This window comes from Malassezia pachydermatis, assembly GCF_001278385.1.
Source record: "Malassezia pachydermatis strain CBS 1879 chromosome Unknown scaffold1, whole genome shotgun sequence".
Classification (NCBI taxonomy): domain Eukaryota; kingdom Fungi; phylum Basidiomycota; class Malasseziomycetes; order Malasseziales; family Malasseziaceae; genus Malassezia; species Malassezia pachydermatis.
The window spans coordinates 1,158,688-1,181,528 of record NW_017253138.1 but is presented as its reverse complement, the minus strand read 5'-3'; the positions used below and the strand labels follow the sequence as shown (position 1 = coordinate 1,181,528).

The window sequence follows — 22,841 nt, the reverse complement described above, 5'->3', positions numbered from 1 at the left end:
GATTTGTGTATTAAGCATATATGATTGTGGATAGGTGCCTAGGCGCAACTTAGTAGTTCGAGGGGTACAGGTGCGTCGACGGGTCAAGCATCGACTCCTTGATCGTACGTGGCGACACGAAACGGAAGAAGATGTTCATACTACCAGCCTTGTCGTTCGTACCCGAGCCACGCGCGCCACCGAAGGGCTGTTGGCCGACCACGGCACCAGTGCACTTGTCGTTGTAGTACATCATACCCGATGCGTTGCGCAGCAGGTTGCTGATGTGGATGAGAGCGTGACGGTCCGAGGCGAAAATCGAGCCAGTGAGAGCGTACTCGGTCGTAGAGTCGACCAACTCGCATGTCTCTTCAATCTGGTCGTCAGGGTAGGCGTATACGGTAATCACAGGGCCGAAAATCTCCTTGACCATAGTCACTGAGCGGGGGTCCTTGGTTTCGATGATCGTCGGCTGCACGTAGTAGCCCTTCGAGTCGTCACCCGTGCCACCCACCAGGACTTCACCACCAGCCTTCTTGCCCTCCTCAATCAAGCCCATAATCTTGTCGAACGAGTGCTTCGCAATGACAGGGCCCATAAAGTGCTGGAACTGCTCCACAGGGCCAAGCGTCAGCGACTTGGTACGCTCAACCAGCTTCTCCTTCAGACCGCCTTCCCACAGCGACTTGGGTACGTAAAGACGCGAAAGAGCACTGCACTTCTGACCCTGGTATTCGAACGCAGCACGGATGCACTGCGTCGTAACAACGTCAATGTTCGCCGACTTGTGGATAAAGTGGAAGTTCTTGCCACCAGTCTCACCAACAATGCGAGGGTAGCCACGGTACAGGTCCAAGTTCTGCGAAATCTGCTTCCAAAGCGACTTGAACACAAACGTCGAACCGGTGAAATGCAGACCCGCAAAGTCACGGTGGTTGATCGCAGCACCCACCACGGGCTCAGCCGGACCAGGGACGAACTGAATCACACCTGGGGGTACACCAGCCTCCTCAAAGATCTTGTACACAAGGTAGTTGGAGTAAATAGCCATAGGCGAAGGCTTCCACACCACGACGTTACCGACCATGGCAGGGGTCATCACGAGGTTACCAGCAATGGCGGTAAAGTTGAATGGCGAAACAGCCAACACGAAACCCTCAATGGGACGGTACTCCGTACGATTCCAGACACCAGGCGAGTTGCGTGGCGGCTGAATCTGGTACATATCATCGACGTACTTGACACCAAAGCGCAAAAAGTCGCAAATCTCAGCACCGGCATCAATTTCAGCCTGCCAAACGTTCTTACCCTGACCAACCATGGTAGCAGCAAGAAGTTTGTAGCGGTACTTATTCGCAATCAGGTCTGCAGCCTTCATACAGATAGCCGCACGCTCACTCCAGGGCATGTAAGACCATTGCTCCTTCGCCTTCAACGCGCCTTCAATGGCCGTCTGCACCATGTGCTCATCAGCCTCATGATAGTTGCAGAGAACTTGGGCATGATTGCCCGGATTCACCTGCTTGTTCATTTTGCCCGTCTTGAACTCTTGTCCATCAATAATGACAGGCACCTCGAAGGGGGCGCTTGTCAGAAGCTCATTGACAGCCTTCTGGAGCTCTTCACGGTCCTTCGAGCTAGGCTCGTAGTTGCGCTATCTTGTAAGTAAATGCTAAATGTACAAACCATAGGCTCATTGTCAATGTTGGGAAGCTTGAATTCACCGAGCGTTGGGGCAACTGGCAACATGGTTAAGGGGGTGAAGGAAAACGGACACCGCACGGCCATAAAAATATGGGTCTCGTCTGACACCCGATGCCCACCCCCTGATTGGCCTGTTTGTAGTCAACTGACACTCCGCATTTGCCAGCAAATCGTTCTTATGCGCTTGCCATCGTAGGTGCGCCAAACGGTATATATACATAGACTATCGTACTGGCGGACTTAGAAGGCACCTTCTTGAGAAAAAAACAAGAAGAAAAAGGCAAGAAGTAGAAAAAAAAAATAAGTCAAAAAAAGAAAGAAAAGAAAAAAAAAGGGAACATGCAGAAAGGTGTTCACACATTAGCAATAGTGGAAACTAAGTGTGTAGCGCCACACATTAATAGACAAAGCCGTCTTTGCCATCAACGTAAATTGGATAGGACAGGGAAGCGATCACCTTCTTCACTACTAGTGGCAGGGAAAGCTTCTGGTGCAGCTGTTGGTTTTGACAACATAGGCCCTGCCTTTGGTGGCAATGATGTTGGTAGGCTTTTAAATGATGATGATGTTGAAGTCATAGTCCTCCCACCAGACGAAAGCGAATATTTTGAAAGCGAGTGTGAGCTTTCAGATCGCGGCATTTCAAGGGACAAAAGCGAGGGTAAACTACCGCTGCGGTGCATTTGAAAGCTCTTGCGGCCCCCAGGCGAGAAATCGATATGCGGATCTGAGGGTATTCGATTCATCGGTGCAGGTTTAAATTCACGATAGCTTGTCTCTGGAGATTTAGGAAAACCAGAAATACGAGACATGGATGAATGGGAGGGAGGCTTGGTGGGGTATTGGTACATTCCAGCATCTTTAACATATCGACTTGGTTCATTAAGCAGTATTGGAGACATTTCAGTAGCAAGCATTTTCTTTGGGAATGTGTCCTCTAATTCAGACACTAGTCTTCCATCATGAACCATCTCTGGAGAGAAATGCCTTTTTCGGGAAGCAGCCATAACACCATGTCCTGGTAAAGGTTTGTCAGTATATATATAACCCGACGGGGGTGCATTTAAATTTGAATTTGGCATACCAGGGCATGGCATTTTGTCAGGGTTCCGAATATGAGAATCCGACGGTGTGTCCAGTGTACGAACATCACTTGCTTCGCGCCTGATAGACGGATCCTCTCTTTTTACCGCCATTGAATAGGGATTCTCCTGGTATCGATTTTTTCCCTGAGATTCATGTATAATCTCTTCGCGGTTTTGCGGATTGATATCATCAAAGGGGTCTTTCCTTTTAGGACTATTTTTATCTTGATCCTTAGATTTTGAGCGGCTCTTTTTCCCCTTCGAGGAAATGATATGCGTACGATAATGCTGGAGGCTATTATCGTAGCGCGAAAATTGGGCATTACATCCAGGGAAAGAACACCTATAAGGACGTTCGCCCGTATGTATACGACTGTGACGAGAAGAATGTCCGCTTGTGGAAAACGTCTTGTCACATCCAGGAAAAGGACAAGGGTATCTCTTCTTTCCATTTACATCAATGCAGTGACGAGGTTCTCTTGATCCTTTTCTTGGTTTAGAGGGGACTGTAGTTGCAGACGTTTGTTTACCTCCAATGTCTTCTGAACCACTTGTTTTCTTTAACTCAGCTTTAGAGGTTAAAGAAGCGTCACCCTGAGAAATGTCCATGGGAAAGTCCTTTTCAATATATGTATCAGAAATAGAGTTACTATCCTTCCGATTAATGACAGAAAGATCTGGTTCACTCGTACGGAGCCCATTCGGCATTGTCTCCGTCTCCGGATGAACGCCACTTTCCCCACTGATATGATTGTCAGTGTGGCTGATAGATCCTGATACCATATTGGATTGGATATTTGGAGAGAAAAGTGAGTCTTTAGCGTGTTGCAATTACGTTACGTGATATCTTGCAAGGACCCGTCCTGAGATGGAGTGGCCAACCCCCTATTGTGTATAAATCTGGCTGTTAGGATTTAAAGGTTGGTGAACTAAAAATCCCAAAAGATCAGAGGGAAGAGGCCAAATATACTCAGCAGTAAACTGAACGAGTCCTATTACGAACACAAGCAAACCAGAGGAAATGTAGCAAGGACCAGCCTGTGACCGCGGCAGATGAAGTTGTAGAGCTCTCCACAAACTGACACTGGCCTTGCTCTCCGTTCGTCAAATGCGCCACTCCTTGACGTAAGCCAGCATCACCAAGTCAATGGAAAATTCAATTTTCATATTCAGGTCCCAGCGAATCAGAAAAATCACATGTTTCGGTGTGTGGCCCTCAACATTTTCTAGCAAATGATCTACGCAATTGAATGCAACAAAGCCGAATAATTATGTATGGTCAATACAAATGGTAGGGTAGTCACGGGTAAAATTATGTGCATGGCAATGAAATATTTCACGACGACCAGCCCCGCGCTTTTCAGAAGAGAGTCGACGACCATTGGGGGAAGCAGCGTAAGGACCTGCTCTGGCATCTGCAAGAGAATTAAGAGAGAGCCTTCTCCTCATGCACACAATAGGGCAGGCTTGTATAAGCATAATATAAGGCCTATTGGACGTATAAACAGATTGATGCCTGTTACTCCATATTTGTGTTGATAGTGGTCCGGAGGAGCCTTGTTAAAGCCCTACCTGTTGTTGCCGTAACGCTTCACGACGAGCTGAACGCTCACGTTTCTCGCGCTTAGTTACCTTGCGCCCACGCTGTTCCACATTAGGTGAAACACTGGGTGGCATAGAACAGTCCATACCCAAGGGGCTGGCGTCTTCTGTTTCACTTTTTGGTGTGCTTCGGCCACGATGTTTGACAGGGCGAAGAACGGGAGACACCAAAAATGTACCTCCTACGACTGTGTGGTCGCCTGCCTTAAGCGAACTGCGTGGTAAAGAAGAAGAGCGACTCGAAGGCAGAGATGACCTGCGCGTACGTGAATTGGACATGATAGCAGGGTCCGATAATGTACGATCAAGCGGAGAGCTGGATGCTTTAGAGTCCAAGATCGCCGATAGATTGCGTCTGAAAGGGGTATTTGGACGCCTTGCGGCAGAAGAAGGGGTAGATGGATGATCGAATCCTCTACCACCTTGGAGCGCTTGAGTCAATAGATAGGTGCCAGAAGGACGCTGGTGTGTCAGGTAAGATTCAGTCATCGGCGAAGTAGTAGAAAGGCTACCATGCTCTTGAGCATTTCGGAATGCACCCATAGGAATACGATTCCATCGAGCGAAGGCTTGATCATGGCCGGATGAAGCAGAACGCGCTCGTCGTGAAGTAGGCTTGACCTCTGACGCTGGAGCTTCATCGCTGGATCCTTCACTCGAACCCATTCGCAAGAGTTCTTCATCGAGAACTTCACTTAAATCCATAACCTGATCGGAATCCGGCAAAGGCTGCAGTTCAGGCGAAGACTCCAACGTATCGGGCATCCTTGAGCCATAGGGTTCTGCAGTTTCCGGCTGATCAAAGGATGGTTCACGTTTGCGCTTTCGCCATGGTATTGGGCCGCTCACAGCCTGATCAAAAGACTCTTCACCGTGTTGTAAACGCGACCGCTTCCTTCGAAGATCACGTTGCATATTGTGGAGGGTATTGAAAGGTGAAGGTGCACGATGCGAGCCGTCGATGACAGCGCGATGGACAGATTTCGCCAAAGCAGGCATGAACTGACCCATGACGGGTTTAGACGTGCCTGTATCAGTTGCATTCGAAGTGGATGCAGTTGCTTGGCTAGCCATGTCATTGTCCTCGCCAGTCTTCTCGTGCGATGGTCCCGATTCTGATTCGGTTTCAGACGAATCAGAATCGAGAGTGATGACATTGGACAGAGTGCTGGGCTTCTTTTTCTGCGGGGAATTATCCATCGAAAATAAGCTGGGAGCAGGTGATCCTATGCGAGGTGAGGATTGACGGGACTGTGCCGCAATTTGGCGAGCCCGCCTTGCATTCCTTCCACCATGAGGTGCAATAGAACCAATCAGTAGGCGTGGGTATGGCATATCTTCATCAGGCAGTTCATCGGTAGTTTCACCATCATCCAGCTGGCCGTCGGCCTCCGACAAGCCTCCCTCTTGGTGACCCATGACATGCGAAGGAATAGCATGTCTTGATTTAGACAGATAAGTATCATCGTCCGTGCTCTCCTCATCACTCTCACCGGCAAACTCGAATTCGCCGTCAGAGCCAAATACAGCCTCGCCATCTCCAGCACGAGCATAGATCAGCCTGCCATCAAGATCCTCAATGACGAGAAGTGGAATAGCATTATCAAGAGCAGCAGCATCCGTGACGCCTTCTTCTCCCTCTGGATGTGATGCATTATCATCATACCCATTGGATCCAACATGCGCAATGAGGGGAACTGAGAGAGACTCCACATCGCTTATCGTAGAGCTACTATCACCGTCCGACAAGGAGTCTTCATCTGTAGTTAATTCTTCGTCGTCATTTTCATAATATCCCGACTGATTTGCTTCCATTTCATCTGATGAACCGAAAAAATCTGCAAACGATGGTTCGGGAGTTGAGGCAAACCCTCGTTGTGGCTTGAAAAGCTCGTTCGCAACCACATCTTGACCATTGTCCGATAGAGCCGCGGGAGATATAGAATCCCAAATATCGCGTTCCCCACCGAATACATCAACAGTCGAATTTGTACGAGGTTCATTGCTAAGCGAGCTTTGATGGCGCTGAAGTTCGTCTTGAATCATATACTGCTCCTCCTTCGACATATGCGCCTCATCACTGGAGTCATCAGATCCCAATAGAGATTCTCCTTCTCCAGCTGCTTCGATTTGATGTGCCATATCAGAGTCATCCGTATCTGATAGTGAAGAATCATCGCTTTGAATAAATGCATGACCATCGTCATTATGAACAGTTTCACCCAGGTCACTGCTTTCATCATCATCGTCCTCTTGTGTAGAGTTGTAACCAATTGGACTCGTTGTGCGTCCCCGCGAGGACAATTCGAGTCGTGTCCCCAAAGGGGAGGAAGGTGCCAATGTAGACACAGCTGATTCCATGGCTGATTCTTAAGACTAAGTAGCCACAGAAAGAGGGGGTATTTATTCCGGTTAAGATTGAATCAATTGCTTTAACTTGCAATTAGTAGGGCCCTAAAGCGCAGAAGTATTCTTGGTGATTACAGAGACGACAGTATATGGACGTGTGTTTGCAATAGAATTCGAGGAAAAAATGGCAGTACGCTGCAATACGGCTTCAACTGTAAAAAATATGCTTGGATAAGACTGTGAAGCACGATACAGCATGTTACGATGTCGCGTAAGGTCTTAGCGTTTCAACCAAATAGGCAAACGTAGTTTTTTTGCCGATGGAAGGTGATAGACAGGTAGTTCTGCTTGTTGCAAGAGATTTCCAGATAGATGTTGCCGCAGAGACTAAAGCCACTTGGAAAGGAATATTTTGCCCTTTCTGCTTTATCAAATTCAACAGATGATGGCACACGCCGCGCAAGAGCTACTAATAGCGATCGTAGGACAACCTCGCTGTGTCGCCCGGCAGCTTTGGCTTTTCTCGTGCGGCTGAGAGTCCAATTCACCCAACCGCTGCGAGGTAGCCCCTGGGGAGCCAATCGTCTCGCATCTGGCCGAAAAAAAAAATTTGAAGGTGCAGACCCAAGCAGCAATCCACAATAGATTACTAAAGCGTGAAGCAAAAAAATTTGCTTGAGGAAGCACACCTTGCTTGCCACTAGCGGTGTAGCCAACATGTCGGCTACTCTGAAGGCGTCTATCGCGCCAGTCCCAACGGCAAATGACTTTCTGGACATTGTCCTATCTAAAACTCAGAGAAAGACTCCTACAGTTATTCACCCTGGGTTCAAGATCACCCGTATCCGCTCATTTTACATGCGCAAAGTGATGTTCACCAAGGATGCCTTTACAGAAAAGCTTCAAGCGATTTTGAACGAATTTCCCGTTCTTGAGGTATGTGTACGATGTTTTCATATGCTTACATGTCCAGAATCTGCATCCCTTTACTTCTTCGCTTATGAAGTACGTATATTTACATTAGTCCTAACCAGCAAGTGTGTTGTACGATAAGAACCACTATAAACTTGCTCTGGGCCAGATCAACACTGCGCGCCATTTGATCGAGCAGGTGGCTAAAGACTATGTTCGTCTTATCAAGTTTGGTGATAGCTTGTTCCGCTGCAAGCAACTCAAGCGTGCTGCCCTAGGTCGTATGGCCACCATTATGCGTCGCAATAAGGATCCATTGGCGTATCTGGAGCAGGTGCGCCAGCATATTTCTCGTTTGCCCGCCATTGATCCTAATACTCGCACATTGGTACTTTGCGGATATCCAAATGTGGGTAAATCAAGCTTTTTGAATAAGGTGACTAGGGCTGATGTGGATGTTCAGCCGTATGCGTTCACGACCAAGTCTTTGTTCGTGGGTCATATGGATTACAGATATCTACGCTGGCAGGTTATCGATACACCTGGTATTTTAGACCATCCTCTGGAGGAGATGAATACCATTGAGATGCAAGCCATCACGGCTTTGGCCCATCTACGTTCGGCCGTCTTGTACTTTATGGATCTTTCGGAGCAGTGCGGCTATACAGTGGAAGCCCAAGTGCAGCTGTTTAACAGTATTAAACCTCTGTTTGCGAATAAGCCCACTTTCCTTGTGATCAATAAGATCGATGTGGCCAAATTGGAGGACTTGGATGACGCTAAAGCCGACTTGGTCCGCAGCATTATTGAAGAGTCCGATGGGAAGGTTCAAATGGCAGAGATCAGTACTTATACGGACCATGGAATTATGGAGCTGAAGCAGGATGCCTGTGAGACTCTTCTTGCCACTCGTGTTGAGAATAAGATCCGTGGCCCTAAGGCAGACTCCATCCTCAACCGCCTCCATGTGGCACAGCCTCAAAAGCGTGATGATGTTGAACGCACGCCATTTATTCCTGAGGCGGTTCGCAGCGGTAGCCGTAAGAAGTACGACAAGAACGACCCTGAGCGTCGTAAACTGGAGCGCGACATCCAGGAAGAGCAGGGTGGTGCTGGTGTTCACAACATTGACTTGAAGAAGAACTACATTTTGGCCAACGAGGAATGGAAGTACGACACCATTCCTGAGATTTACGAGGGCAAAAATGTGGCAGACTTTATTGACCCTGATATTCTGGATTCGCTAGAAAAGCTGGAACGTGAAGAGGAGAAGTTAGAGGCTGAAGGATTCTACGATGAAAGCGACGAAGAACTTGATGAAGAGGAAGAAGAGCTTCGTGATGTGGCCGAAGCTATCAAGCAACGACAGGACAAAGCCAAGTTGCTGGCTCAGAACAAGAAGGGTCTACAAGGCCGTGCCCAAATACCCCGAAAGCTTCAGCACCGTACACTCTCACAGCTCTCAGAAAATATGCGTGCTGCTGGTATTGACCCTAGCAGTATTGAGATGCGTGCAGAGCTTCTAGCGAAAGCAAAGGGTTTGGTAGGCAAACGCAAGGCCTCTCGCGATGACGAGGACGACGTTAGCATGAGCGATGCGGACAGCAACGATATGGACGACAGTATGTCGGTGGATGAGACTATGGAAGAGCAAGCACCCGCTCGTAAAAAGGCTCGCGCTGCTGCTTCCAAGCAGGCGCCCACATTGGTTCGTGGTAAGAGTTCCACTACGGCCACGACCAATAAGTCTGGTGGTGCCATCACTTCTCGTGCAGGTGCAGCTCGTATTCCTGCGCGGAACCGTCAATCGGAGGGTTTGCGTGGCAAAGAGCAAGAGCTGAAAGCGCGTAGCTTGCACGAAATGAGTATTCGTGACAGGAATCGCGAAGCTCGGGCTGGTGAATCCGACCGTCGCATCCAAGAAACGAAGCCGAAGTGGCTATTCGCGGGCAAGCGTAGCAATGGCACTACTCGTAGTCGTTAGATGGTATTGTAAGGATCGCACACCTATGTTATGATGGTCAGGTTTTTATCTGTACTGAATTGAGTGCATCGTATATCGGCGTATCTTCATGGCATATTGCAGTACTTTGCCGCCGATCTTGGCGGGTGCGATCAACGTCCTCTGGCGGGAACGCAAGCCAACCTTAATGCCAAGCCTTCCTACGTACCTTCTCGGTCCCTGCCGACAATGTCTACAGCGAGGAAACCTTTTGATTGGACCAGTTTTTACTAACGAGTCCGAGCAAGGTCCGGTTTAATAACAAACCATTTATCTTAAATGGCTATGTGCTTGCTTGCCAGTAGCATTGATGAGTTCTCCGCCTCGCCTTGGCGTGTTGATCATCTTCCTTTTTCTAGGCCTTTTCTGTGCCGCTAAAAATACTACAGGATTCGGATCCTTGAAAGAAGAAAGTAATGGGCATCAAAGCGTGCTTCAATCTCGACAGCTGCCCGTGGACCAGATGCAAACCTTGTCGGACCAAGCCGAAATGGCCCATGATACGATTTCGATAAAAAATGTGGTGCAGCAAGTGTTGAGTGCACCAAATATTAATCTCACATCAAATGATCCAAACGGTTTTACTTGGGCCCAACAGCAGTATGGACAAATTGTCGATGACAACGATGAAGTATTGCAAGTTCCTTGGTACAACAATGGCTCATTCCCCTTCAACCCACCAGCAAGTGTTCCTTATGTTCAGGACCCTACTACTGGTGAACTCTACTGGACAAAGCTCCCTGGTGCTCTGACTTGTTCTGTCGATGGTCATTTTGTTCCTAAAGGAAACAATACATTCGTGCTAAACTCCCAAGACCTTGTACCTACGAATGAAACCATGCCTGATGGCAGACCGATTGTCCAGCCTTATTATGTGACTAGCCCTGATTTGTATGAACCCATCAACGTGAAAAGGGCGATCATTGTTTTTCCCGGTAAACCACGAGACTCTTGGCGATATGCGAACTTAGTATATAACACGCTGGCCTATGCTATCTCGCAACCTGATACCTATCATATTAACCCAGGTGAAGTTATTATTCTTTCTCCAGCCGTTTTGAACGAAGATGACAAAAATAACGGTGGTGCTGAAGACAACTGGGTCGTGTATCAGCGCTCAAATTGGGAAATGGGTGGCATCTCACATTCTCCGCCTATGGACTCTTCAGTGACATTCTATTCTGTGATAGACCAATTGATTGAGCAACTAAATGATCGGACCAAGTACCCTAATTTGAATCAGGTCGTGGTGGTGGGACACTCATTAGGTGGCCAAGCCTCTTTGCGTTATGGTTTGGCGCGTAAACAGCGCCATTACGACTCCAATGTCCGCTTTTGGGTCGGCAACCCAGGTTCTTATACTTGGTTGACAACCGGAATAGAGACCAAGCCCAACCCCTCCCCGATCACACAGAACCAAGAAGATTGTTCGGGCACAGTGGACAAGTGGCCCTATGGCTTTGGCAACAGGTCAGCGCTGACAAAGTATGCTCGTACTCGCATCTTTGAAGATGTACCTGCTGCCATTAATCTTTTCCGCTGGCGAACTGTGCATTATGCTTTTGGATTGCTTGATAACGGTGGTGGTGACACACATTGCGAAGCGCAATACCAGGGGTACAACCATTTGCAACGTGGCTCTAACTTTGTCATGTCACTGGCGAATATGCCAGAAGGCTGGCCTACGAATCACTCGCTGAGCTACGTTGCTGGTGTGTCCCATCAAGACTATGAGATGTTGGCTGCCACGCAATCCATGAACTACATTCTTGTGTCAGATTATAATCTCAGGAATCCAGATCTATGGATTCCAGCTGGCACAGCCGCTGGAACACTTTCAACCGCCCCTCCTCAGAGCCCAGTGCCACAATCGGAACTACCACCTACACCTATGTCATTGCCGACACCCCCACCGGCTATCACTTCTCCTCCTCCTCCTTTAGCCCCTACTTCCCCATCAGGTACTCCTATATCTGCTGAGCCATCATAATCGCGAGCAGTGATTATATGGAATGACTTGGTTCGTGTATCACGCTCCAGAACCTATACCTGTGTGCGGATTATTAAAAGACGATTTCAATGACATATATAGGGTAGCACTATACACGATTTAAATTTTAGGTTTTAAGATCTATTGCAAAATGTCGGAGATGGCAGTACGAATTGTGAAGCGCATGCTACTATCCCCAGATAAATTAAAGTCAGAAAATGAGCATTCAAATTAAACTACTAAGATGGGGCCTTTTCGTCTACGTAGCTATCTCAATCAACTCATCGCCTCTCCCCCTTGAGGGCTGCATGAATCCCGATGGTATGTATTTTCATTATATGCATGCCTGACGCCGCCAAAGTCCTGCAAGGCAAAGATTTCACTGTTGTAAACTGCATTCCTCCTGTTTCAATGCAGGGTCCTCTTGTCGTCGATTTGTGCAATACTTTTTTTGCGAAACAACATTGGAAGCATGAATGTGATATGGCCATCGCTTGCACAGCCATTTGTTAGCGATTAGCTAAGCACGCATGAAGGGAACTTCAATGCACTTCAGAGGTTTGCGCGGTGAAGTATAAACATTAAATCCACAGATGTGGAAGTTGGGGGCGCGTTTGAAAGCCAAAGCCTCGGCCGCCGAAGTTTTCTCCCGACGAGCTTCTGCAGTTGCTCGGGCGTAATTGATGGTGGTATTAGCAATGCGGGTACACTTGAGTGCCCTAGCAATCATCATTTGCTGCACACTTCTATGTTCTGTATCCGGATCAGTAAACCATGGATCTACATTATCTCGTCAAAGGAGGGATGATGGAAAGCTAGCACCACGCCAATTACCTCCGGATCAGATGGAAAGCATTGCCGGTCAAGCTGAAAACGCACATGACACAGCGTCAATTAAGAATGTTGTACAACAAGTTCTCAACGCAAATAATCTGAATGTCTCCTCCTTTAATCCTGCGGCATATACTTGGGGTCAGCCACAGTTGGGGCAAATCATGTCAGACAACAATGATGTTCAACAAGTAAGCTGGTTCAACGGAGGTACATTCCCATTTAACCCTCCTGCAAATGTTCCTTATGTTCAAAATGGCTCTGATATGTATTGGAAGTGGATTCCCCCTAATCTTACATGTACTGTGGATGGTCACTGGGTCAGTAACGGTGCCATGACTTTTGTCTTAAACAGCCAAGATCTCGTCGTCACAAATGAGACCATGCCCGATGGCAGACCAATTGTCCAGCCTTACTATATTACGAGCCCTGACTTGTATGATCCGGCTAAAGTGAAGCGTGCGATTATTATTTTCCCCGGTAAGCCACGAGACTCGTGGAAGTACGCGAACTTAGTGTATAACGCGCTGGCCTATGCTATCTCGCAACCTGATACCTATCATATTAACCCAGGTGAAGTTATTATTCTTTCTCCAGCCGTTTTGAACGAAGATGACAAAAATAACGGTGGTGCTGAAGACAACTGGGTCGTGTATCAGCGCTCAAATTGGGAAATGGGTGGCATCTCACATGCCCCACCTATGAATTCTTCAGTGACATTCTATTCCGTCCTGGACAAAATGATTGGTCAACTTAACAACCGAACTTTATACCCCAATCTGAATCAGGTTGTTGTAGCGGGACACTCATTAGGTGGCCAAGCCTCTTTGCGCTATGGTATGACGCGTAAACAGCGCCATTACGACTCCAATGTCCGCTTTTGGGTCGGCAACCCAGGCTCTTATACTTGGTTGACAAACGACACCACTACCAAGCCCATCCCCTTCCCGATCACACAGAACCAAGAAGATTGTTCGGGCACAGTGGACAAGTGGCCCTATGGCTTTGGCAACAGGTCAGCGCTGACAAAGTATGCTCGTACTCGCATCTTTGAAGATGTACCTGCTGCCATTAATCTTTTCCGCTGGCGAACTGTGCATTATGCTTTTGGATTGCTTGATAACGGTGGTGGTGACACACATTGCGAAGCGCAATACCAGGGGTACAACCATTTGCAACGTGGCTCTAACTTTGTCATGTCACTGGCGAATATGCCAGAAGGCTGGCCTACGAATCACTCGCTGAGCTACGTTGCTGGTGTGTCCCATCAAGACTATGAGATGTTGGCTGCCACGCAATCCATGAATTATATCTTTACGTCGGACTATAATGTTCGATACCCGGATTTGTGGGATCCAAATGCGAAGAAATCCAAGCAACCAAAGCAACCTGCCACTACGGACCCCTACAATGATGAGCATGCGTGGGAGGGCCCTGTGTACCGCACTGTGGCATGGGTGATTCTCGTTGTGTACATCGTGCTCATCATTGCATGCCTGTTTGTTTGCCATCGCTTGTTTAAGGCAAACGCAAATGATTGGGACCGTGATTATTGGGAGTATGACAGTAAACGCCGTCTGTTATGATGGTCTGCATTGATTTTACATCCTTTCTCGCGTTATATGCTGTATATATATCCCCCACCTGTAGGACATTTTCCAATGGAAGGGCGTGTTTACATATTTGCATTCATTTCAACTGCAACCTCATGCCTAAAGCGTCTTCACCGTCAGCATAATATTTTTTCTCAACACCGTGGACTTGGAATCCAAGGGTCTGTGTGTAAAGAGCAATGGCAGCACGGTTCGATTGACGGACGTGAAGAGACACATAATGTGCGCCAAATACATCCCTCATAGCCGTTTCTAGTATAAACAAACTTTAACGGATACGTACGACTTAGTTTCATTAGTTTGTTGGCCAAGCCAAGACGGCGGTGCGAACGGAGGACTGAAATACTGGTAACGTGTCCATTAGGTATACCATTCTCAGGCTCCTCCTCCCTGATACGTAAGCGAAGTATCCTGTATACATACATCTTCCCCAAAATATACCCGACAATGTTCCCTTTCTCGTCTTCGGCAACATAGGAGAGCTGAGGCCAGGTCAATGCATGGTAGAAGTCTTTAGCATGAGTGAAATTTACACATACAGTAGCGCATGGTATAGTTCTCTGGTAGGTTATGAAGATTGCAATTTTGCATCCCGATAAGATCATCTGCCTTTGTTGTCAGTGTAGACATGCTTTACACACCGTTGCCTGCCTAATGTTCATGGTGCCGAACAGCGGTGTGGTGACGAGCAACCGTGCAGCGAAGGCTACAGAGGGCGTTATCACGTGACCTTCGGGCGTGCTTCCGTGCTCTCGTATTTCGCTGCTCATCACCACCCGAAGGCCGTGCCACCGATCTTTGGTTTCCTTGCACAACTCATACTCTTTTCAAGTAAGGGATATTCATTGTGCGTTTCTTGCAATAAAGCATCGGACTGAGTTTGTGCGAAATAGTAAGTGTTTGGAAGATTGCCGAGTACCTAACACGACAGTATTCATTCATTGACTCGAGAATCTGCGGCGATGCCACCTCATCATTCAAGTACCACACAGGACCCTCAAGCCGGTCGTCCTGGACATCTTACTCCAGGGCAGGAGCATATGGTTGAAAAGCTCCGTTTAGATGTACGTGTTGTATTCCCAAATAAGCTAACGAACTAGCTCAAACAAGCCGGCTATTATGCACCCGAACGACATGATGACGCTTGCTGTATGTACCATTTTTTTTTCACTGATTCCTAGTGTGCCGATTTCTTCGTGCTCGGAAATGGGACTATCAGGCTGCCAAGGACATGATGTTCGAAGCTGAAGTGTGGCGTCGCGAATTCAAGGTGGATGAGATGTATGAATCATTCACGTTCCCCGAGGCAGACGAAGTGGACAAGCTTTATCCCAAGTACTACCACAAGACTGACAAAGATGGACGGCCTGTCTATGTTGAACAACTTGGCCACCTAGACTTGCACAAGCTTTTCAAGATCACCTCACCGGAGCGACTTATCCAGCAGCTCGTGTTTGAGTACGAGAAATGCCAGCGCGAGCGGCTGCCCGTTTGTTCAGCGATGCAAGGACGACTCGTTGAGACCAGCTGCACTATCATGGACCTGAAGAACGTTGGTATCAGTCAATTTTGGAAGGTATCTTCGTATGTGCAGCAAGCGAGTCGAATTGGCCAGTATTACTACCCAGAGACGATGGGTCGCTTCTATATTATCAATGCGCCCTACATCTTCACGACAGTGTGGGCTGTCGTAAAGGGTTGGTTGGACCCTGTTACTCGTGAGAAGATTCAAATTCTTGGATCGCACTATTTGGGTGAGTTGGCAAAGCAGATCCCTATGGAGAGCATTCCTACAACGGTGGGCGGAAAGTGCCAGTGCCCTGCCGGATGCTCGCGATCAGATGCAGGTCCTTGGAATACACCTGAGGGCTTGGAAATCATCCAGAAGTCGAAGCAACATCGTGAACTCGTCAAGAAAGACTACCTCAATGGTATTGATGACAATGATCGTACTCAGAAGCAAGCGTTGCAAAGCGCGCCTACTGGCGTAGAAGCGTCAGAAACAAATGCGGTGGCAGCGCCTGGGCAATCAGCAAGCAGTGCTTCTACGCCAATGGTGGCTTCATCGACGGCTTTCCTGGATTCTAATACCGGTCTTGCTCCTCCGGTTACTATGCCTCAACCTGCTGGTCCTGTGGTTCCTCCCAAGTAATTGTCTATTACGTAGCATACTCTATATTGAACACTATTTTTGACTGTCGCCCGATCCGTTTTTTTTTTTTTTATTTCTTTGTGCGTGGACATGCATAAACGCATGTACACCCCGATTCACCACAAGATCGGGGCAACTAGTGTAGAGGCTAACGAACGTCGGACGACTAAGAAACGCTGCTCTCATGGTGGCAAGACCGTTCATGCACGGTTTTCCAAGCGTGCCTCTTTGTCTACTCCTTCTTGTATGCGTTACTCTGTGGGACAATTTATATGCCCGAGCGGATCTAGAATGGCATGGCTCGTTCATTTCAGACGACCCCTCTGACTATTTACGCCACAGCCAATTGGATGAAGATACCGACCAAATAGACCGTCTTACACGATGGCCTGGAAATAAGATTGTTGTACCTGCTGTGTATCAGTCGTATTCAATAAGACCTGCCGCTTTTGGCCCCGACAAAGTGGATGAGGATGGTTTATGGGGAACTCTATGGCCGATCCAGCGCTTTTTATCGAAGAACCAGGTCGACATCCACGGGAATACAGGCTGCCCTGGAATTCCAAGTGATGAAGATGGTATGGAAATTGAGTCCTCGAAGCATAAGCCCCCTTCTGACTGGATTGCGTTGATGGAACGCGGTGGATGTAGCTTTGATGCCAAAGTTCGCTTTGCCCAAAGTCTAGGCGCCAAAGCGGTGATCATGGGGGATTCGTTGCACCGTTTTGACGAAGAGAGTGTGGACCCTGTGCTGGAATCAGTTGGTCTCGCTGACTGGGACGATTCTACCGATGATTATTCGTCACTGCCCACCACAATGCTTCCTCATGGTGACACCAGCGATATTGTGATCCCCTCTTGTTTTGTTATACGGTCTAGTTACCTCGAGCTTTTGGAATTTACAAATCAGGCGAGACAGGGACTTCTCCCCGACCCTGACAGGAATGCCCTCCGTGTCGGCCTATTTTTGGATGCAAGTGTATTGGATACGCCATGGCTTGATTTGGGGCTGCTTTTCTGCTTAATTCCCTCGCTATGTATTTTATTTGTGGTGATTTCGCACCATGTTCGTCTCTGGGTTCAACAATTTCGTGAACGTGCCTCTGTGGAAGCAGTTCGATCTTTGCCTTGCTATGAATGGCATGCTGACGGCAAATGGGAACGGATACCTAGAGAAGCTGTACCGTACCGCGAAGCTTTGACATTTATGCTCAGACTTATGCAAGGATGGGATGCCATGTGGGAGAGGATCTCTTCGTTCTGGGGAGGCAGACAAGCAGAGACGGAATCTCTGATCAATAACTCTCGGCCTATACGTTATGACGACGTAGCCATGCGGGACACGCAAACAGAAGCTCACATCGATTCTAGTATACCACCCAATCCTCAAGCTATGAGCAGATACAACCAAGTGGAATGTGCTATTTGTTTGCTGGAGTTTGCTGAAGGGTACGCTACTCTCCCGTGAAACTAACAATGACAGAGACCGAGTACGAGTTTTGCCCTGCGGCCATATATACCATCAAGATGAAATGTATGTGTCCGTAATGCTAACAGCAGTGACGACTGGCTTACCAGCACAAGACGGTTGTGTCCGACTTGTAAACGTGATGTAACGGCACCCGCGTCATAGGCGTCTGTAGTCTTTTTTTTGTGCAGGCAGCGTGGAAATTTCATTGGTTTAGAGGGCCCGTGCACCCGTCTAGGTTATTTTCGGGGCGCTCGCACCAAAGTGTGGCTGGAGGGCAAACTTAGGTTTCCAACGTTCTGAATCATGTATACTGCAGTGCGTCAGGCAAAAACGGTCGTGGGCCGTCCGTCGTTCTCTACGATGTCTGTGCTGAGGAAGAATTTCCCCAACATGCCGAATGGCGTAGCGAATGGCGGTCAGGGACATCTTCAGGTACGTGTACCATGTAGGAGGCTCACACTCGTAGCTTAGCAACTCTGCTCTGTTGCAAACCAAGTCCTATATCAATGGTGAATGGGTGAATGCGCAGAGTGGTTCTGTGCTTCCTGTGTACAACAAAGCCACGGGTGATTTGCTTGCCGAAGTCGTTGACCAAAGTCGGGCCGATACCGAGGTGGCAATTGATGCGGCCAGTGAAGCTTTTAAGAGCTGGTCTCAGACTACGCCACATTACCGTCACGATATGCTGCTGGCTCTGCATGCCAAGCTGCGTGACAATGCAGATGATCTTGCACGTATCATTGTCGCAGAGAACGGCAAGTGCTTGACGGACGCTAAGGGCGAAGTCAACTACGCCAATTCCTTCATTCAATGGTTTGCCGAGCAAACTCTTCGCATTCAAGGATACACCACTCCGTCCCCTGTGCCAGGTGTGCGCACGGTAGTTATGCGTCAGCCCGTGGGTGTTGCAGGTCTCATTGCGCCCTGGAACTTTCCTCTTGCTATGATCACACGGAAAGTGGCACCGGCATTGGGTGCAGGCTGCACCGCGGTGGTCAAGGCGCCGCATGAAGCTCCTCTTAGTGCCTTGGCTATGGCACATCTGGCAGAGGAAATTGGATTGCCGCGTGGTGTACTGAACGTTCTGGTTTCATCGAAGGGCAAGAATGAAAACGATATGGGCCTGGCACTTTGTGAGAGTGAGAAGGTGGACAAGATTTCTTTCACGGGTAGTACTCGTGTTGGCAAGATTCTTGTGAGCCAATCGGCCGGTACGCTGAAGAAGCTGTCTATGGAGTTGGGCGGCAACGCGCCGTTCATTGTTTTCGATGATGCAGACCTGGACCAAGCTGTAGCAAATGCTGTGGCGTGCAAGTTCCGTTGCGCAGGTCAGACGTGCATTTCTGCGAACCGCCTCTACGTGCATGCGAAAGTGTATGACGAGTTTGCAGAGAAGTTTGCAGCCAAGGTGCGCGAGCTGCGCGTCGGCAACGGTATGGACCAGGGTGTGAACATTGGGCCTCTCGTGAACGAGGCCGGTCATGACAAGGCCGAGCATCATGTTAAGCAGATGTTGGAGGCTGGTTCCAAGTTGCTTATCGGTGGTCACAAGGGCGAGGGTCTCTTCTTCGAACCAACGGTGGTGTTGGCAAAGGAAGGTGTGCGCATGCCAACCGATGAAGAGGAGACATTCGGCCCTGTTGCCGTTCTCTACAAGTTTAACACGGAAGAGGAAGTGCTCCGTATGGCCAATGACGTGCGTGTCGGCCTGGCAGGCTACTTCTTCAGCCAGGATGTCCAGCGCTGCTTCCGTGTCGCCGAAGCACTGCACGTGGGTATGATTGGTGTCAACACAGGCATTATTTCATCGAGCACTATGCCATTTGGTGGTGTCCTTGAGAGTGGCTTTGGCCGTGAAGGTGGCCCTACGGGTATGGACGAGTACCTCTTCGAGAAGGCTGTGAGCTTTGGCGGTATGTAAGCATTATGCGGCAGTAGGGTCCTAGGGAGAATAAAAATGTGTGTCGATCGATCGCACTAGGGCGTACGACTCAGCGCTTCTGACTAAAAATGAAAGCACTGCCAATCACAGTGTGGGGAGAGTGCGGAGCCCCTTGCTCCCCAAGAAATACGCATTCACGTGATAACAACAAAAGGAGCTCAGATTTCATTTTCGACGATCGCTGTTGAGCGTCGATGTCTACCAGCCGACGGGAGGACCGTGTATGGCATAGACAGCCTGCAAAGACGCGTGAAGACAAGATTGAAAACTGGATTAGAGCTTCTAGTCCTCCAAATGATGCACGCAGAGTGGGAGCGCAACCTCGGCGCTCTTCTCGTCCTAAGATCCAAGAACGAAGGAGTGCAAGTGGTCGAATCCTTCAGGATGAAGAAAAGGAACTGTACCGAGTGAATCCACCGCCACGGGAACCAACAGCTCGTGTAAAGAAGGCTATGGCACATTTTGATGCCCAGGCACAGCCACGACAGGCGCGTTCTGCGGGGGCGAGTGAAGAGACCTCATTTAGCTCAGGTTCCATGTCGCCTCCCATGCTATCGTCCGAGTCGGAAGACGAGGACCAAGAACTCACTGATATTCAAGCTGCTGTGCTGGCGCAATTTTCAGGCCATCGTCTGAACGATCATACATGCACTGGCCCTGTACAGGCCTTGTTTATGGCAGCCGATTCGGACAAACAAGAAGGGCACACATGCTTTGCTCTGTATGGTGGCCCTCGGCATGTGATTAATGGTGTACAAGAGCTGAATGAGGCAGATCGCTCACCCCCTCATTTGGCCCGACGTGCCCCTCTTAAAGCGGCCGGCCTTTTGCGCCGTGCTGAACTGCGTGGAGTGATACTGGCCCTGCGTGACGTAGCGCAGGGGCCTATTCAGCCTACTTGTGTTCATATTTGTGTGAGCTCGTCCTATGTGGCCAAGGCATGGGGCACGTGGATTCCGCAGTGGGAAGCACATGGCTGGCCAGGCGAAGACGTCATGGATGGGAGAGTGAAGAGCCCCACACGACCACGTACGCCAACACGAACCACGGATCCATACTTGGATTCGCCGTCCAATGGGTACCGTATGCCACGTCGTATGCGTTCGACGCAGTGGGAGACGGACTCCTCGACAGACTACCTATCGTCAGAGACGAGTGGGCCTGCAACCATGACAGATTCGTCATCGGCCAGCACACGCCGATCCACGCGGCGCCTGGTTGATGAGGATATGCTACGTGAACTAGCAGAGCTTCGCTCAGACTTGGCAGAAATGTGTGCGCAGGGCGGACCGAGTGTGCATCTGTATCAAATTGAGCGCGTACACAATCCGGCTGATGCGCTGGTAGAGCAATATATGCAGGCGCGGCAAGGTCCCATGGATGCGGAGCGAACGCCACGACCTGGCGACGTCGAGTCACCGCCTCTGCCACCGCTGCCGCCCCCTGAACCACCTACGTCTCAGTTTCAGGCGATGGCGGTACAGCCTACAAGTCCTACTCGTACGCCGCCTGAGTCAGGACCTGTACGTGTACCGCGTCGTTCTCAAACTGTGTCGCCTATATCATCTACGTCGCCACGACCGCCAACATCCATTTTGCGATCACCGCCGACAAGTATCGAGCCTACACGCATATTTTCACCGCCGCGCCCACAAACAGGCACGCCAGTGCGTCAGGCCAGACCACGCTTGGCCTCGCCACTCCCTGAGGACGCACTGCTGGCCTCGCCTACAGAGACCCTCTCGCCCCGCAGCGCCATGCCATCGATGCACTCGCCTCGCACCCCTGGACATCCGCGTATCGGACCGGCCAAAGGGGGCGCGTCACACACGGCCTCGCCCTTGGACCCACGCACGGCCTCCTACCTGGCCAGCCCCACCTCGGCGTCCAAATCACCTCGGCGTCCGTCCCATACGATGCACATTTCGCCACGCCCATCCGTGGCGAGTCTGCAAGCGTCGTCCATGGCGCCTTTGGAGCCTTTCAATGGCCCCACACCAAAACTCACGTCCAAGTCCCTGCCGGACACATCACCCAGCAACAAGCTAACCACGGCGGCCCTTCAGGAACACGATCGCAAGACGATGACGCCGGAAAGCAGCAAAAAAGAAGAGCGCCGACGCGCGAAGAGTACACGGTCGAGTGTCAAGTCGGAAAGCACGCAGTCCCTGCTTCAGCGGTTTACCCCGCGATTCCTGCGCAGGGATAGTGCTAAGGAGGCGATCCCTGCTTTGCCTGATCGGCGTCCTAGCGCCCGAGATGAGGATCAGCAGTCAACGTCGCAGCATGGGACATCGGCCTCGTCCATCTCGGGCGTCAGCATTCCCGCACCGTCTTTCTGCTCCGAGTCGCTGCCCAAGTCGCAAAGTAGTGGTGGCCTCGCAGAGCGCCAGGCCGCATTGGCGAAGCGGGAACGCGAATTGGAACGACGTGAGCGAGAGATGGATCGGATAAAATGGGAGATGGGGCATTCTCGCTACCGCGCGACTGACCAAGGCTCGAGACCTATGCAGGGCATGCCATCCAAGCCGGCAACAGCAGGGCATGCGCGTGCCAACTCTGATACAAGTTCCTTTGATATACCACCGCCCGATGAAGAGTGGTTGTGGGAAAGCAATTTGCGTCGACCTACGCGCCTTCCAACGAACCCACCTGCCCTGGCTTCGCCTCGATCGCATGCCCAGCCTCGTCAGCCAGAGGAGCACGACGTGTTCCTCTCGACCGGACCGCGACGCATCGTTTCCAAAGAATTGCCGCCCAGTCCTGAAGACGAGGACGATAGCGAGGCGTACCATCTCTCTTCGAGGCGGACGGTAGGCGATCGCAGTTTCAGCAGCGCGGCTACGCTCTCCTCTTCGTCGCCGTACGCACGTCGTGTACGTGCAGGAGGGTATATACCTGACTCATCGCCCCAGGATACGTACGGCCGACGTACGCATCGTCCTTACGATTCTGATTCCGAAGATAGTCTTTTGTAATTCTAGCTGCTGTCCTTTTTTCTGGCATTTGACGACGCTCTCCACTTGCGGCCGCCGCTATGGCTGCTGCCGCTGCCGCTGCGTCTGTCCTACTACCACGTGGTCAGCAGCGAGCAACATGGTGCGTGGATACAATGTGCAAACACACTAACCCAGGTGCGCAGGACGATGAGACTACGCTCCTGATTAAATTCAGCAAAACAGTTCTCTTCTTGAGTCTGCCCCTAGCGT

The 22,841-nt window shown here is 49.8% G+C and overlaps 7 protein-coding genes across 7 annotated transcripts; 5 read left to right on the top strand and 2 right to left on the bottom strand.

Moving 5' to 3' along the window:
• Nucleotides 1-49: 49 nt before the first annotated feature.
• On the bottom strand, nt 50-1,728 carry Malapachy_3490 (delta-1-pyrroline-5-carboxylate dehydrogenase; the record flags this gene model as incomplete). Its single annotated transcript, XM_018137958.1, has 2 exons — nt 50-1,633; nt 1,666-1,728. 2 exons carry the CDS (start codon nt 1,726-1,728, stop codon nt 50-52), a joined length of 1,647 nt encoding a protein of 548 aa, XP_017993532.1.
• Nucleotides 1,729-7,436: 5,708 nt separating this feature from the next.
• Malapachy_3501 (gtp binding protein 4) lies at nt 7,437-9,615 on the top strand (the record flags this gene model as incomplete). The annotated part of the gene is made up of 3 exons (XM_018137969.1): nt 7,437-7,655; nt 7,693-7,724; nt 7,758-9,615. The coding sequence occupies 3 exons, from the start codon at nt 7,437-7,439 to the stop codon at nt 9,613-9,615; spliced, it is 2,109 nt and encodes a 702-aa protein (XP_017993739.1).
• A 3,222-nt stretch (nt 9,616-12,837) lies between these two features.
• Malapachy_3529 (hypothetical protein) lies at nt 12,838-14,040 on the top strand (the record flags this gene model as incomplete). Its single annotated transcript, XM_018137997.1, has 1 exon — nt 12,838-14,040. The coding sequence occupies one exon, from the start codon at nt 12,838-12,840 to the stop codon at nt 14,038-14,040; it is 1,203 nt and encodes a 400-aa protein (XP_017993846.1).
• Nucleotides 14,041-14,143: 103 nt separating this feature from the next.
• On the bottom strand, nt 14,144-14,729 carry Malapachy_3494 (acyl- n-acyltransferase; the record flags this gene model as incomplete). The annotated part of the gene is made up of 5 exons (XM_018137962.1): nt 14,144-14,319; nt 14,351-14,457; nt 14,491-14,578; nt 14,607-14,676; nt 14,709-14,729. The coding sequence occupies 5 exons, from the start codon at nt 14,727-14,729 to the stop codon at nt 14,144-14,146; spliced, it is 462 nt and encodes a 153-aa protein (XP_017993536.1).
• Nucleotides 14,730-15,029: 300 nt separating this feature from the next.
• Nucleotides 15,030-16,219, top strand: Malapachy_3504 (hypothetical protein; the record flags this gene model as incomplete). Its single annotated transcript, XM_018137972.1, has 3 exons — nt 15,030-15,131; nt 15,168-15,216; nt 15,249-16,219. 3 exons carry the CDS (start codon nt 15,030-15,032, stop codon nt 16,217-16,219), a joined length of 1,122 nt encoding a protein of 373 aa, XP_017993736.1.
• A 1,861-nt stretch (nt 16,220-18,080) lies between these two features.
• Malapachy_3503 (succinate-semialdehyde dehydrogenase) lies at nt 18,081-19,611 on the top strand (the record flags this gene model as incomplete). Its single annotated transcript, XM_018137971.1, has 2 exons — nt 18,081-18,122; nt 18,157-19,611. 2 exons carry the CDS (start codon nt 18,081-18,083, stop codon nt 19,609-19,611), a joined length of 1,497 nt encoding a protein of 498 aa, XP_017993741.1.
• A 557-nt stretch (nt 19,612-20,168) lies between these two features.
• On the top strand, nt 20,169-22,826 carry Malapachy_3524 (cre-unc-89 protein; the record flags this gene model as incomplete). The annotated part of the gene is made up of 2 exons (XM_018137992.1): nt 20,169-22,508; nt 22,815-22,826. 2 exons carry the CDS (start codon nt 20,169-20,171, stop codon nt 22,824-22,826), a joined length of 2,352 nt encoding a protein of 783 aa, XP_017993851.1.
• Nucleotides 22,827-22,841: the final 15 nt, after the last annotated feature.